The sequence below is a fragment of the Atractosteus spatula genome, chromosome 9 (assembly GCF_055471065.1).
Source record: "Atractosteus spatula isolate fAtrSpa1 chromosome 9, fAtrSpa1.hap1, whole genome shotgun sequence".
NCBI lineage: Eukaryota > Metazoa > Chordata > Actinopteri > Semionotiformes > Lepisosteidae > Atractosteus > Atractosteus spatula.
The window spans coordinates 37020554-37038000 of record NC_142714.1 but is presented as its reverse complement, the minus strand read 5'-3'; the positions used below and the strand labels follow the sequence as shown (position 1 = coordinate 37038000).

Here is a 17447-nt window from a genome sequence, read left to right as displayed (position 1 = left end):
TGGTAGCAGAAAGTCATATTGAAATAAAATACAGTAGGATCTTTGCATCACCAGATTTTACATTAGCAAATTCACTTTTTCGCAATTCAGTCTGGTAGAGGGGGTTTTGTGTGGAAGAAGAACAATGGGGGATGAAACTGAGCCAAAGCACACCTTTCAAATAAGCAAACCCTTCAAATTATTTGTGCAACAGACTGGAATTGTGAGGTAAATCTAGCAAATGAATGAGCCTCTCCCTGTCCCCTGCCTTCTACTCAGCATCCATATCTCAGTGTGGTCTTGTTTTTGCATTGTAACAAAGGGTCTCTGTTGTCTCAGTGGCATAAGGAATAACAGACTGGAGATCAGTTTATAGGCTCGCTGACAGAGTTATTGCCCTTTCCATTACAGTGGGGCATACTAAACATGGAGCAGGGAAGACTGAGAAAGTGCAGGCATCCGCTGGACGCAGTGGAGGGATTCATGTTGTTTACTTTAAATGATTACTATAAGATTGTGATTACTGTTGTTTGTTTTAGTTATTTTAATTGACATAAAGCCAGTGCATTAGTACTTTAATTATCATATAAGGGAATGTTACTTATGTATTTTAACCATACATACTGTACTGTATACTATATTAAATTACGCAATGTTAAAGGGTGGATTTGGTTATTTGCAAATTTGGCTGTTCACGATTGTTCTCTGTAACAAACCCTTATGAATGTTGAGACACTACTGTATATAGCTGTAGAACCCTTGAGCAATGAAATTTGTCAGTTTGGCAAAAGACGAAGTCTACATTGATGCTGCAGGGGAAAAATTAGAATTGCTAAGGACCTTATCAACGTTTTAGTCAGAATTTGACTGGTTCAAATAAAGATCTGTACACAATACTGTTGTAATGTAACACTTGAACAGTTATAAACTGGAAAAGTGAATTTGTGTTTTATGGCTATTGGAAAGCATTTTTTAGAAATCTTTTAATCACTCAATTTTTAGTGTACTAGTGTCCTTGATGCTGCCTTACTGCTGCTAGTTTCTCCTGAATTCCCACAACCTTTATTTTTTTTAATGTTTTTCAGTTCTTTGGGCTTTTCATCGGATAACAGAACAAACTACCCCATAGTAAAAATCACTCTGATGTTGCAGTTCATTTCAAATTTTTCACAACATCTAATGCTGAGCCACGCTGATCCACACTGTTACTTGTATTTTGCAAGTTTTAAATATATGGTTTAGTCCTTCTGAAGTAGTAAAAGTTTGGCATGTTTTTGAAAATGCAGCTCAGGACACTAGGTTGATGTTGGTGCAATGTTTTGTCATTGCACCTCCTCACATTCATTGACTTTCTCAGGGTAAACAATGAAACACAAAGCGGAGGACACAAGTGGAAACTGGAAGTGCATTTAATAAAACAGGAGGCAATTTTACACAAAGGGTGGTGGGAGTATGCAACAAGTTACCCAGCCATGTATTTGAAGACAATACCCTGGCTTCCTTCAAGAAATAGGTGGATGAGATCTTTGGATCTATTACCTATTTTTTCCCACCAAATTGGCTAAATGGGCCAAGTGGTCTCCTCTCAACTGGAACCATGCGTAGGTTATAGTCAGTTATCCAGGATGACTCCTCAATTTTTGAACCAATTGTTCATTCATACAGGCAGTTTGAATGTTCAAAATACAATGATAAAAATGGCCAGTATAGACAGGAAGCCATCTAGTTTCACATAGGAGGACCATTGTACTATATTTTATTTGTATTTTTGCCCTAGATGATACCTGTGGATTTTGGATTTATTTGGCCTAGCAGTTGTTGCAAAATATTTTGTTTGGGAAGAAAATGGAAGGCAAGCAGCCATCTCTACAGTATGTCTATGCAGGAACCCCATTTCAATATATTTAAATTGTATTCTGTTACTTCAATATCCTTGAAGCCTAACAAGTTTTGAGTTAACTTGCCAAACTGTATTTGAACAAGAGCGGTTTGCAAAACAGGCCATATCTCAATAAGACTTTTATGATGTGATGTGGACATAAAAACTATTGCAGTAACTTGTGTGGTGCAAATCGGAATTAGGTTAGGGTGTTGATGATATTTGCAAATTTTCAATTAAATCTATTTACTGATACAGTTTCCTAAGAGGAAGATTTTAAAATATTTTTCACATATCACATGTCATATCAGTGTCTCTGTAATCGATGGAAATCTGGAGTTGATCGAATCCTTGGTTAACAAAAGTCTGAAACTTGGAAAATAAAAGGTGTGAAAAAATCAGTCAGATCTGAATCCATCATAGCTGATTTAGACTACAGTGCATTAAAATTTTTATATGTCAATAAACTATACATGATTTCATTTATACACAGTACTGGAAATCACATAATTGAAGTTGTTGTGGTATTGTATGTAGTATATGTGTAATATGTTTCAGATGCACTTATTGTTAGATTAATTTAGTCAAATACAGCTGTATGATCTTGCATTATCTTTATTCTGTATCCCTACTCATGAATTGTTGAGATAAAAGCTTTCTCCAAATGAATACTGGGCAGACAGTGAAACAGTGTTTTACAATTTGGAATGTTTGCATGTAACAATGAGTGTAAAAAGTACAGAAGAAATAGAGAACAAGTTTACAGAATATTCTCCATTGCTTTCCGTCCACTGTTTTTCTAGTCTATCGCCATTATCTGTCACATTAATATTTCCCTGTTTTATCATCCCTGCATTCATAATGTGTAGCTGCAAAGCATGAGGCATGAGAGACACAGAGTGGAAGACAAGAATGACATATTAAATATTTGTTCCTTTTGTTAGATGTTTGAAAAGATTTCTGAAATTTAAATAATACTCTTTCTTTGGTCTAGGGTCATAGTTTTACTTTTGCTTTGTGTGTGTGTTTTTAAGGCAGTGTCCTCAATGACAACTTTGAGCCCTATATTCCACACACTTGGGTAATTTAATCCCCATAGAAAAATAAAGTGCCAAAGTGCTTTGAATACAAGCATAAATAATTCCCAGGAGAGGCTGGTTATGTGAAAACTGGTTGCAGAAAATGTATGGGGATTTTGTGTATAAGACACAAAGACAATTACCTTAATAAAAACTACTGAGAGCACTGAAAGCTTTGAGAGTTTCTACTTGTGAAACATGAGAGTATGTTTGTGTTTATTTGCTGGCTCAGTATGTACCTATAAATACACATTCATACTGTATATGCATGTGCTTTAATCTCTTACAGGTGTCTACACGCCAGAGCCTTTGGGGGATTTCTGGTGGGCTCTTCTCTCCACTGGCATCCTGTTCTTCTATCATTTCACCTTTCTTCAGGCACTGGGACTGGTAAGACCATTGATCAATTTAGAACACTTAGCCATTATACTCCAACCTAGCACAAACGTCCCTTAAAGCTCAGCAACAGACTTGGCTTGCAAAAAAATTCCGATGCTTAGTGCTCTCCATGAATGTCCAACATGGACAGATGATTACTGTGTCAAGAGTCTAATAACCAAGGTTAAGTCTAGACCTCGGGCCAAACCAGGAATTGAATAAGACACAATAACTAGAAAATAGCTGTAGGTAGACAAACCAAAATCAGGAAGGTTAGGGAAATTAATATTGGGTTGCTCCAACCTAAACTCTTAATTTCCCATAAATAGAAAGTAATACGGTGAATGTATGAACAGTAGGTCCTCCAAAATACATCACCTGACTGGAGGATCTGCTACACGGTATAATACCTCCATGTCAGAGCTGTAATCTAACATTTGACACAAAAACCTTTTAGACAGTGAATAAAAATGATCAATCCATGTTGTTTCAGTTAATAGGCTGAGATCTTTCAAAATGAAATGATGCTGGAATAGAATAATTATGTTGGAAAATGGCAAGCTGTGACAGAATGCTTTAATGCCGGAAACCGTTCTGCTTTTGTCCCTTCGGAGTTGTAGAAAGTCCAGTATCTCTCACAGTCTAATCCAGACACTTCTGGTGTCACCTGCAGGTCACGGAGGTGAATCTCAACAACATGTTGTGCCCAGCGGTGTCGGATCCTTTCTATGGTCCCTGGTACCGTGTGTGGGCAACCGGCCACCAGTCCCTGCTGACGATGGCGCACGGCAAACTGCTCACTCTTCTGTTCTACACTGCTGTCCCCACCTGCAAGTACATCCTGGACTTGGCCCGACTGCGAACAAAGAAAGTCGACTGAGCGATCAGCTGCAAACAGGAAAACAAAAAACCACCGTTTCAACCGTCGATCTCTGTTTATTTATTTGAATTCTACCATATTACTTTAGTTCTTGTTTATTTCTAATTTATTTCAGGATCAATAAAGTTAATGCGTAAATGCCTGTAGTGTTGTAGTGGACAAACACAGGTGTGACACTTGAAGATGTACTTGTTTTACTTGGGATTTTACGTGGGAGTTGTAGGAATGGTGGGTGGTGCAATAGTAAGGCAGGTATTTTTAATCCATTAGAAAAAGGGATAAAATAGGAACCGACTGTGCAGTTTTTGTTTCCTTTAGTGAATTTCATTGAAGACAAAAGAAATGGCTCCTCACATCTCAGGAAGCCTATGATTTATTAGTTTCTTGTACCAGGCAATGAAAAGGGGGCCAACCCAGCTTTTAGGCGATATATATATACTTGCATTTTTGTTACTGTAAATAATGCTCTTTGTCCAGCTTGTCTATTGGAGTTATTTAAAAAAAAATGAAAGGAAGAAAAAAAGGAAATGCTGTCAGAGCCAGTTTTTGAAATTTGTACAAAATGAGATGTCTGTAACATTTAGTGTTGACAAGAAGTTGTTTTATATGTACTGTATTAGATAATCTTATTTACTGAGAAAGTTTGAAGGCTTGCTGATTTTAATGAATGGCCGTGAAGCTAAAACTAAAATTAGTTTTCCTAATAGGTCACCAATGTCCTGACCTGGTTCTCAATGTCACACGTAAGGTTTTCAGGTCACTTCGATTAAAACAACTGCTACATTCCTGGAAAAGACATTTATTTTGACCAAGGAAGTGAAAATGTCGATTTAATGAAGTAATTGCAAAAGCCAAGGTGGAAGAAAGCACATCCGGTTATTTCTACTACTGTCTTTGAAAGGAAATGGATGTAAAAAAGGAGAAGTGACTGAATCCACTGCCATTAAGCTGTTATTTTAGCCCATTGAAAGTGGCATTTACTTGAGTGTTCAGCCAAACCAAAATCCCAAGTTGAAAGTGTCAAAGGTCAAACTCAGGGCTCTCCAATTTTCTTTTTAATACATTGTGAACATAATACCTGTTCTCCATTTGGCATTTTTAAAACAAATCTTTTGAAAAGGGTAAGAGATTTTGCTAGTGGAACAGTATATACAGCTTGTTTACACAAAAAAAAATTAAGATGGCATTTTGTTTGTACATCAAGTGAATCTGTATGCTGCTGTAATGAAATGCTATTAAAATGTGGTGTTTTGATTTTTTTTCTAATATGGTGCAGTTCTGTTTAAACCTCTTCCTTTACAAAAGCATTCCCTCTGCTCATCAACTAATTCCGATGGCCTTGCTGAAGAACACACTGTTTTCACATGAATTGAAATTCTAAAAGCTTTTATATTTTTCCCAGATGATGATGATTTCCCAGAGATCTTTTCTTTACATTTCTTCATATGCAACCTTGAAAAACAATTAAAAGAACTGTCATTTTCACTTTCTCTGAACTAGGCAAGAGCTGAACATTTTGTAATGCTCTTTTATTTCATTACTGTCATAATTGTCAGCTTCATAATTCCTTGAAATGAAACAGTATTCAATAGACTAATTAGCTTATCACATTAAAATCCAACAATTGACAGGACTGGAAGGGCTAATGTTGAAATATCCTTAAATATAATTTAGCACTCAACGAACATCCTGTTGTTTCTAATGTTTACATTCTTAAGCAGCTTAGCATTGTAATAAATGAAATTTTTGAATTATATACCAAACAAACATCTCCTATAGGAGTGAACCAGTTTTTTAAATAATAGATATTAAAGTGAAGTTCTCATCTGTAAGTGTTGGAATCAGAATTAGTTTAGCAGTTTTTTAAGAAACCCTTTTTTAAAATCTGTAAATATGTTTCATGTGTATTTATTCCTCACAGAACTGAACATTTATGTCAGATGAGGTGCAGTATTATATTTATTATAAGGCCGACACCTTTATCCACTGAAATATCAGTACAGGTTGGTGGGGGGGAAGCTAGTATTATTTATAGATTTCATTTTATAGACTTACAGTCTATAAGTGAATGTACAAGTGAATGTAATATATAATTAAAACAAAGAAACTTTCAAATTAAATCTGGGATGGAGTTATTGAAAAGCAATATCAGGGGAAGGGTATAAGAAAATTTCCAAGGCATTACATATCACCCAAAGTACAGCAAAGTCCATTATAAAGACATCTAAAAAAACTGGCAAATTTTCAGTAGCCAAATGTGCAAAGCTGTTAGAAACTTATCCAAGTAGACTTATGGCTATAATGTCTGCCCAACATGCCTCCGCCATATTGTCTCAATGGGGGGTGAATACTTATGCAATCATTTTCCATTGTATAGTTATAATTAATTTAGGAGGATCAGTAGAATTGTGTTTTCCTTTTGACATTAAGGAGTGTTTCCTGTCAATTAATGGCAAAAACTCCTAGTTAAATACATTATGATTCCATATTGTAAAACAATAACGTAAAAAAGTTGGGGGGGTGTTATGGGAAATTCTTCATCAGAGGAGCAGGACACAGTCTTGTGCAGATTCAGTTGTTTTATTGAGCTCAATAATGACATCAACGCGCGTTGGGTCTGCCCTGCAGGACAAACCAACCGCAAGGGTTTCCCAGCTCTTACATACAGTACGATCTCAGAAAGATGTTTTGTTTCACCACTTCATGTGTATTCATCTTGCCATTTGATATGTAGCATGAGTTGACCGGTTGTTCCTGTCTCAAGTCCTGTCTTTTGATGTGTAGCTGTCCTTTGATATGTAACATGAGTTGACCTGCTAAGTCCTGCCCCAAGTCTTGTCCTTTGATGTGAAGCTGTAATTGTTGGAGCTGCTTAAGATATGTTAAAACAGCCGACATATTACACAATGCACCTGAACCAACACTGTATTTTTGAATACAGATAAATTATATTTATATTTTCCATCAATAATATGTAAGTGTTTTTCTACTTCAGGGGGGGTGAATACTTTTGATAGCCACTGTATTTCAGGAATCTACTGTAAATGGAAGTTATTAACTTAAGCTTGGGAGGGATAACAATGACACCTCAATCTTGCACAGATGTACCTGCATTATGGAAATGAGCTATACAGTACATACAGTCTATCAGAAATAAACACCTTCCCTTTGCATTCATCTCAAGCATACCTCCTCCATCTTGCAGCTACCCCTTGGTTCACTCAGTCTGAATAGGGTTTGAGGCTCCTCATCCTATGGTCAGGAGAATACCCATTAACCAAACCAGTTACCCCCAAACCCATCTAATCTAATATTCCAAACAGGAAGAATAAAACATAAATGTAAACATTTTCAAAGCTTAACTGTATAACAGTACAAGGCAGGATGCAAAGTTTTTTATGACCTCAATACACAAAATACATTTTTTTAAAACAGAAAAAAAGAAACAAAAGAAAATCTAATTTGAAGGGACTTGCCAAAGAATTAAAAGATTTCAACTTCTTGTAAGAAAAGGCATATTTCTGGTTCACATGTTTGAGGTTATTTGGAGAGAAAACCAATTCAGTTGTAAAATTCTCATCTGAAGCATACAGTAAAAGTGATATTTGTGTTTACTGCTTTTGAACAAATGTTTGTTTAATTTTGGAAAACACAATGAAACAAAAGTATAGTATAAACATATACTGTAAAAACCACAATAAATGGAAAAAAGTTGGCTAATAAAATGTGAGGAAAGCATCATGCTGTCACAGTTCTCATGCTATCAGATTTAATCTAACTGTGCTTCTAATTAGTGTGGCGCTGTGAGACAGTTGTTATCATTACTGCCTCACAGCACTGGGACCCTGATTCCAATTTCTGGGGTGCTGTCTGTGTGGAGTTTGTATGTTCTCCTTGCATTAAAGTGGGTTTCCTCCAAATGCTCCACTTTCCTCCCATAGTCCAAAAACATACTGGTAGGTTAATTGGCTTCTGGGAAAAGTTGTGAGCGTTTGTGTGTCTGCCTTCTGATGTACTGGAGTCCTGTTCAGGACATACCCTGCCTTGTGCACGTTGCTTGCCGGGACAGGCTCCAGTTCCCCATAGTTGCTGAATTCGAAGAAGCGGTTAGAAAATGGATGGTTGTACTTATACAACTTATACAATGTACTTATATAAGCATAAGGATGATTTCTGTAAATAAATGCAAATCAAACAAAATTAGGGATGTGTTAGTCTCAATCCCACTTTTTTTTGGGATGGAATACTATAGTGCTCCTCTACCCCCAAAGTTATGGACTGTGCCATTGCCCCATGACCTTGTGTGTAGCAGCTTCCCCCTCCCCCACTATACTCTATAAAAGGAGGGCCCTCATAAAACTCGCTCTCTTTGCACAGCCTGGCAAGCTAGGGGAAACTGTCCTCCCCCTTTCTCTCTACCTGCAGTCCCTCTGTCTCTTTATTTCTCCTGGTGAATAGCTGCAAACTTGCTTCCTGCCTATTCTCTGTCGTCGTCCTCTATCTGAAATGGGTTTTGGGCCGTTTCGCCAGAATACACCATGACTGAAGATTGATAATAACTTCAAAATAATCTTCTTGGACACGTTGTTCATGGTGAATGGGTACAGTCATACCAGTCTATACTAGACAGGTCACACCCCATTAGGTTCTCATTACGGGTCCCATCTGGACACAATTTTTTTTTCACTCTCACTTTATTCTTACCTACTAACCTTTTTCTCATTCAACACTCAGTCTGGCGTGTACTCAACCCTGTCAAGGTCTTTCTCTATCCCTGCAGTGGAGACAAACCAGTGGAGACAGGTTCTGGACAGGCCTCCTGTACCACTCTTCTTACACAGAGGCCGGGGTGCTTTCAACTGTACATCCTGTCCTATGATTCTACATCCGGATGTACTGGCAGAGATGGCAAGTAATAATCAGCCCCCCCCCCTCCTTCCTACCTCAGGGATAGGATATTACAGCTAAATCTCCTGCTCTCCAGACTCACATTTACACATTCACTACAGAACACTTTCTCTCAGACACACTTCAACCACTCTTTTCACATTTCTCTCACTTGGGTGTGAGCAGACAGGAGAGACCTCCTGCAGTCTGAAAGCCCTTTTTTCCATTTTCCATGATTTCTAACATTGACAAACAGCTCATTCTTCTCCAACTGCTGTCTTCCCCGCACACTGTTCACTCTCACAAATACAGTACCTGTACCACCCCTAAGCACATGGCTCTGTGCCTCTGTATTGTACAGTATCTCATTCAATTCCAGCTGTCAGTCTCCTGCTGCATGCAAGGTTGCATGTTCCCGGGCTCTCCTTCTGAGGCTCGGAAGATGTCCTGGACACCATTGCAGCTGCACCTACACACAAACAAAATGGACTTTACAACGCAAGTTTGAGAGGGATGACAAGTTCAATCAGCCTCAGCTATCAGCAATTTGTTATCATTTTCCGATGTAATTTTCTCACGTAAAAAAAATGATAAATACTGTACTCTATCCCCCTTCTCACTCTGCATGGGGGTCCCAGCCTCCTTGTCCTATGGCCAGGTGGATGACCCTCAGCTGAGTAGGTAAAGCCACATTTATTGTGACTAAAACACAAAATACACCATTCAATTCACTGAATTTTGGGTGGTTGTTTTTCTGAACTCTTTCTTAGCGAGCACACTGTCTTGCTTTTCTTGCCCCTCAGCAGTCCTGTGGCTGTCAGCAACCCAACTACCAGCAGCTACCCAGCTACCCTCTCTCTCCAGCACATGCTAACACTCAAAAATACCCTGCTTCTCTCTCACGTTTGGCCAGCCCAAATGACGCATTGACAGAAGGATAGGAAGAGTTCTCCACCTTCACAACTTACTGCTTTAAGGGGAATACTATTTCTTCTCTCTCCCTCCCAGAGAACCAGTGCAGTCTCTCTCGAGAGGTCATTAAGACATCGATTCCCGACAGCTGCGGCTTCCTTAGCGAATACCAGCCAATGGCCTTTCATACAGTCATATTTGAAAGCTCATTAATTACACAAAAATATTCTTTCACAGGCCACTCCAAAAATATGTATCGGTAGGTACCCTTTACGTCCTGAGTGTATCTGTCACAGCCTGGACCAGAAGCAATCCATCAAGAACTGCTGCTATAGTGCCTGCATGTCAAGCAGAAGTATGGAATGGATTTGCCTGTGTGTCAAAGAGGGAGTTTTGTCCCAGACTGCATCCTAATCAGAACTCCCTGTTTTTCTAGTTCTCCATCCCATGTAATGTGTATGTGGGAGAGGACTAATTTTAGACAATTTGATCAATTTTAGAAAAGGTCATACAGAGAAGAGACTAGATCTCTTGCAGTGTCTGTTGAAACAATTATTTTACTCACCGAGTAAATATGGTGTCAAATGGGTGCAAAAGGTTTGGAGTTGGCAGATTGGCTTTAAAAGAGCATAATCTTGAAGAGCAAAATGATTAAAATGCCAGGTTTAGCATGAGTGGGTCCTGGAAGTTAAATGAGCTTAGAACCAAGGCATGATCAAATAAGAGATTTGGAAGTATACCTGCGGAGGTAATGTATGAGGATGAAAAAACAAAAACCTAGAAAAAATGCAAACATTTTGAATATGTCAACATTTAGAATACACGATGAATCACCATGAACACAATAATTATAGAAGACCTAAATCTTTTCATAAGTTGCCTCTTTAAACTCAATATTTTCCTTCTTATAGTTTATTTTTCTTCTATCTGCATGTAACACTCCAGACTTGAGTACATTGCTTGCCCAGTTTTGATATTTATACTAAATGTTTTTGAATTACCTCTGCAGCGTTCGTTAATCCTCTTACTTTAGTATCTTTTGCAAACACATCTTAATTATTATAACTAATTATATCTGATTCTACATAATTTAAATCCCTGTTGTACTTTTCTAACAACTTCAACATAATTTAAGCATTCACCCCTTTTCTGATCAGAAATCATTCTCCACCCAAACACATGCATTACCTTCAATTTTAGAATTAAAACTTCATGACGAACTTTATCAAACACTTCTGGAAATCTAAACATGCCATATCACATTCTCTGAATCTGTAACTGCTAACGGTTGCTCGGAACTCTTACAGTTTGAATAAGACCTACTTTTTCAAAATCTTATAATTACCTAGAATTAGGTACTACCTTAGTTTTAAAATCAGACTACCTTAGTTTTAATTATTTTTCCTTATCCTCACATGTAACAGAAATGCACATTTCTTTTTATTTTGGGGGTCTTGAATTGTCATGTTGGTATCTGGTGTTGCATGGTTCTGTTTTTTTTTTTACATTTTCATGGATAAGTGGTATCATCGATGAGTATAACTTTCTTAAGCTGGAAGAGTTTTCCCAAGGGCTTATGAATAATATATCTTGTTTCCTGCAGAACAATTGGTAGAATACCACAGGCCCTTGAAGTTTATTCATCTTAAGTCCTTTTAGTACCTGCTGTATGCCTTCTATGCTAATGCTAATTCAATACAGAACTTCTGTTTCCTAAGCCTGAGCTATGTTGGTGATTTGTTCCTTGGTAAACCCGTAAGTGAAATGAATTTAGTACATCAACTATTTTCCTTTCATCATCTAAAAGCTGCTCTGTATTTTTACTGAGCCTATTTCTTTCTTTTTCTGTTCTAAAACAGAACAAAACCCACTTTTGTTTTGTATTTAGCCACTATTGTCACATTTTGCCTGTCTCTTTATACTGTATGTCTTGTTTGCATTTATACAGAATTAAAGTACACCTTTGTTAAGTGCTTTATGTTATTATTTTTTCATAACCTTAATGATATTAAACAATTTGAGCATCTGCTATCAAGCCCTTGATTTACTTATGGAATTAATCTGTTTCATGCTTCAAGCAGAATATCTTTCAACTGTTGCTTTACATTCTCTACTTATTCCATATCTGTCTTTTTCCATATCCCATTACTGCAAGGACCCTGTCACCAGGTGATATTTATTGTTTTTTACAACCAATCCTGTTTAACTGTATTCCAGCATTTTCCTAAACCCCCCATTTGTTAATCTAATGTTTCTTTCATGTCATTTTACTTTTATTAATTTTAGAAGGCTATTTTTAGAAGTACAAGCTGAAGGTATCTCAGTAACATTTCTTGCTTTCTTGCTTTTGACTTGCATATGTACACTGTACAGTATATCTTTAGGGTTTTAAAGACAAAAATCTTAAACTAGATAATTAGAATCCAGAAATGACTTATAAATATAACATATATAATTAATTATAATCCCAAACATACAGCTGGAAAATGAAGAAGGAAAACCGCCTTAACCAGAATTTATCGTGGATCAGAATTTATAGGCAGTGCAAATTTCAGGGAAGATCTGGTGTCTTCTTCACTTCCATTTCCTGCTGCTCATATCCTTTTGTCTCCAGATTGTGATCAAAGCTGTCTGTGCTGGCCCCTGATCCCTGATCTCACTCATTTCGTAGGGGCCGTCACCATATTGATTTCCTTTGATGGAGGTCAGCATAAATCCTTCACAGCTCATTTCTAAAAAATGTTACAGATCAAAAAGAGTAAAGGACAAATCCCTGTGTAAGACATCTAAAATGGGTCTGGCAATCATAAAATAATCAGCTCTGTAATTGGGCAACAGCTAAAAACTGTAATTGCCACTTATAATATTTTAGCAACCTATCTAACACATTGCTTTACTACGGCATTTTGTAACAGGAACATTTATTGGTTTTTATTATTACTGAAGAGTATTCTTAGATATTTTTGCTACAAACAACTCCTCTTTGCAAAGCTTACTGCCATATTGCTTTAATATTTTATGACAATGGAACTTGGATATTTGGAAGCCTCCAAACTCCTAGCAGATTTTGAGTTATTTCTCAGACTTTTTTCACAACGAAAAGGATAACACATTAAAAAAAGACTTTCTATACTTGTTTTCAAGCAATTTCCTGAAATATTTTGTTCATATTGGCATACCTGTAAAGACTGTATTAAAAATACTGTATTAAATAATAGTTGAACTTGAACTAGAACTTTATTGCCATATGTAGCTGGTACATGTACTTTTACAATGGAATTCTTACAGAAAGTCTCTTGATTGTTAAAAAAGTGTAAAACACAAAGTGCAGGCAGTGCATCAAGACAATATATAAACAAACAGTAGACAATGTACAAGTAAACAAGTAAACAGTAGAATATAAACAAAGCAGACATAAACAATGATTGCAGATGTGCAATAAATAAAATTACAATGAGGTAGATGGTGTAGGTGTGGTCCGAGAGGCATGGCCAAATGTGTTCGCCAATCGCACTGCTTGTGGGTAGAAGCTATTAAAGAATCTATTGGCAAGTGTCCGTATGCTCTTGTATCTCTTGCCTGAGGGCAGTGGCGTGAAGAGCTCATGCCCGGGGTGGTTACTGTCCTCTGTGATGGCCAGAATTCTACCACGGCAGCAGTCCTCATAGAGCTGTTTAATCTCTGTGAGACCAGGGCCGATGATCTTCTGGGCCACATTCGCTATTCTCTGCAGTGCCTTTCTCTCTCGAGAAGAGGTGTAGCCGCACCACACGGTGATCCCGTTGGTGAAAATGCTCTCAATGGTGCAGAGGTAGAAGTTCACCAACACAGGTACTGGCATTAGTTAATACTGTACATTTTTAAATGATGGTGGGATTTGTAGTCATCATTGCCACAGCTTCCACACAATATTAAGCGATTTATGTTCTCTACTAAGGTGGAACAGCAGTGCAGTGATTACCATTGCTGCCTCACTGTGCTGGGGCCCTGTGTTCAATTCTCCATCTGTGTGGAGGTGGTATGTTCTCCCCATGTTTACATGGGTTTCCTCCCACAGTCCAAAGACAGACTGGCCGGTTAATTGGCTTCTGGGAAAACTAACCCTGGTGTGTGTATGCTTTTTTCTGTCTGTGCTGCCATGAGGTTGTATCCTGCCTTGAGCCCAATGCTTCCAGGATAGGCTCTGAGCCACCATGTATCTGGTTACTGAAAGTGATGTCATGTTCTTTACTGCAGTAATGCCTTCACTCATGTAGGTAGGGAGAGGAACTATTGAACAATTAAAATTGGCTTATTTATCTGCTTGTTCATAAGCCTGATAGCACCTACAACATTGTTTGACAGATGTTTTACCTGTAGCCTGATGTCATTTGGTCTTAGAGGTTAAGGAAAGTTGCCCTAAAGCTGGAAGACCTCTAAGGAAACCCAAGTTGCTAGTTGCTGCTGTATTTGGGGATCTTTTAGGTGTCACTCGTTCGTCTAGACCAGACCCTTTCCCTCTGGTCTCAATGTGATGATCAGGGTAACTATGTTGAAGAGGTACCGCTATGAGATGAGATTAGATGTTAACAAATGGTCCTTGTTTATTGAAGACCCTATGATAGTTAATAAGAGTAGAGGTGTTACTCTGGGATCCAGGCAATATCTCACTTTGGGCTTGCACAAAATGCAATACATTATAAAATTAATTTCCCCTTAATGTAGTGAAGTCATTTCTTCCTCATTTTTTTCTGGTTTGGAAGTCAGGTCTTTGTGTCCTTAGGGTTTTTTTTTTCATTTGTTAGAAGCTCTCATTATTACTGGTACCCTGAAACAATTCTATATTTTTCTAAGCCAACACAGTCTGTGCTTCAAAGCATTACTGTTCTTTTATTCTGTCCTAGCTACTGCCCTCAATTACAAAGAAGAGATGAAATGTTCTTATGTTCTGTTTTCTTGTAACTGGGAGGTGGTAGAAAGTGATTTTGATATTCCTTAGTTTTCTACAATCCAAATGGCATATATTAAAACCAAATAAGAGGTACACAGATCAATTTCAGCAGTACTGTACATGGAACAGACAAAATCCAATTCATATCAGGGAAAGTAGTCATATGCTCTCCACAGGACCTGATACAGTCATGCAGAAGACTGATTATTTAGACTTTAGGTATGAAAATGAAGAAAAATGAGACATTTTCACAATTTCACACAGAAATTTCAGACAATCCTGAGTGGACGCTGCATACATAGAAAGATCAGAGACATCGAGATAAATGGTAAAAGAATAAAATACCTGTCTGCTGTTTTTTTCTTCATCTGAACTCTAAATCAGTGTAGACTTATAGTCAACTCATTTCTGCACTTAGTACTGAGTTTCAAAAGCACACTAAATGTTTACAGAAACCTCTGCACAGAGAACCTTAAGCAGCCTTCCCCTTATGTCTGATGAAACACCTCTTAATAGATGGTCAATGCATAATGAACAGACACAGGAACGACAATGCGTCAAACACTTCCACAGTAATTTTTTTTTATTCTGCAAAGGTCTAATTGGTTTCATTTCAGGCACCTCTGAATGAGGGCAGTTCTGAAATTCAGAAATTGATGCGAGGCTGGTAACTAATTACAAACCCCTTCAGGCTTTTAAAAGCTGAAAGCAAATTTATAAACATTCCCAAAATAGAAAATTTTGCTACAGCAAAAACCAGAAGAGACAGTGGTCCCTCCAGAACAAGGATCAGTTGGAACAACTGATCTAAACGGATATAATGACACTGTAGTGAGCAGTGAACACATAAATAAATGAGAGGATCCATAAGAGTGAAAGAGGACTTTCTGACAACACCTGAGGAATCCAATTTACCTTTTACTTAGATTAGGTATATAACATCTGTGAAAACATACCATAACCTTTTACGTGAAGATGTGCTCCCTTTCTTGGTTTTAAAAGCACTTCAACATAGTTTCCAAGTGTTCTTTGGTTCATGGGGTTAACTGCCACTTCTGAAGATGTCCATAGGGTTGACTGAGCAGACCCTTTGAATGTGAGAGGATTTTGAATACTTGAATCAGGTATCCTTGTAGTCTTCTCCGTTTAGGAATGAAAAAAGTTCAGTTCTTTTATCCTGTCACTGTAGGACACTTCTTTAAACCTGGCAGTGTATCTAGTTGCTTTTGTTTTGCTTTCTTTTATCTCAGAACACTAAGATCTCTTTTATTTGTGAGTGAGATTATACTGAATATTCTAAACAAGGTCTAAAGGACTTGCTTGATTTCAGCTCTGCATTTTCAGCTATTTTCTAACTGCTTTATCTAATGCATGGCTGTGGAGGAGGCGGAGCTTATCCCACCAAGCAATGGGCATAAGGCAGAGTACACACAAACGCACACTCACACCAGGGCCAATTTTCCCAGAAGCTAAATGACCTACCAGTATGTCTTTGGACTGTGGGAGGAAACCACAGCACCCAGAGGAAACCCATGCGTATCCTTTACAAATATGCAAAGAACAATGTGTGCTGTTCTTTGCATATTTATATACAAAACTAAATATATGATCTTGGAAGCAATAAAATACTAGCTGCTCCAACACATACCAGTAAAATTAATCCCAACAGATCGTGTTTAAGATAGATGTAATTTTATAGCAAACTGTGGGAGGAAATTGAGTACCTGCCATGCAAACAAGTTAAGAACATACAAAAGCCACACAGATAGGACCGCAGGAACTGAACCCAGGGCCCCTGAATTGCAAGGCAGCACTGCTAACCACTGTGCCAATGTTGCACTTAAAGCTATACGTTGTAACTATACAGTACATCCTAATATTATTTGTTTGGCACTACAGAAACAAGTCTTTTTCCTAAGTATCAAGTTCAATAGAAAAAAAATATATTTTGTTTTTATAATGTATTTCTACTTGCATATAAAATCAGTCTGCACATTCTCTATATGAAACATTATCTGCAAAGTGTTAAAAGTCTTGAACACCCTTTACATTTCTTTGCTGCTTCAACAGTCTGCTAAACATCTTTATTTTATGATTTATGCAAACTTGATCAGTTTATTAACTATACCAGAATATATCATCTCCTTGTTATAAATTGGGAACAGCAGTGAACCTCCACTAACTCCATCACCCCAATCCAAACATTCACCATTTCTGGTACTCATTTCCATATGCTGTGTTAACCATTTCTCAAAGTGTGTGCTAATCTTATACGATAAACCTCGTTTAAAGCCTTCAGTAAAACTAAATATATGATGTTGTATACTCTGTATGTATACCCTGGTGTTTTTCACATTCAAAGAATTCTAGTTAGGCAAGACCCATCTTTCCTAAAACGATGTTGAGTCCAGTTTTAACTGTTGTTTCCATAATCTTACACATCTAATAGGAGTCTAATTTATAAGTCATAAGTACTTGGTTCAGTCCTCTTACCCTTTTCATGGATGTGCCCAATATTAACAA

The 17447-nt window shown here is 37.5% G+C and overlaps 1 protein-coding gene across 1 annotated transcript in view; it reads left to right on the top strand.

Moving 5' to 3' along the window:
• Positions 1 to 5458, top strand: part of tmem164 (transmembrane protein 164) — a 50328-nt gene extending 44870 nt beyond the window's left edge. Inside the window, exons 5-6 of the mRNA XM_088924987.1 lie at positions 3227 to 3327; positions 3989 to 5458. Coding sequence (XP_088781113.1) covers positions 3227 to 3327; positions 3989 to 4195 — 308 coding nt within the window. The 3' untranslated portion in view covers positions 4196 to 5458. The remainder of the gene's footprint in view (positions 1 to 3226; positions 3328 to 3988) is intronic.
• Positions 5459 to 17447: the final 11989 nt, after the last annotated feature.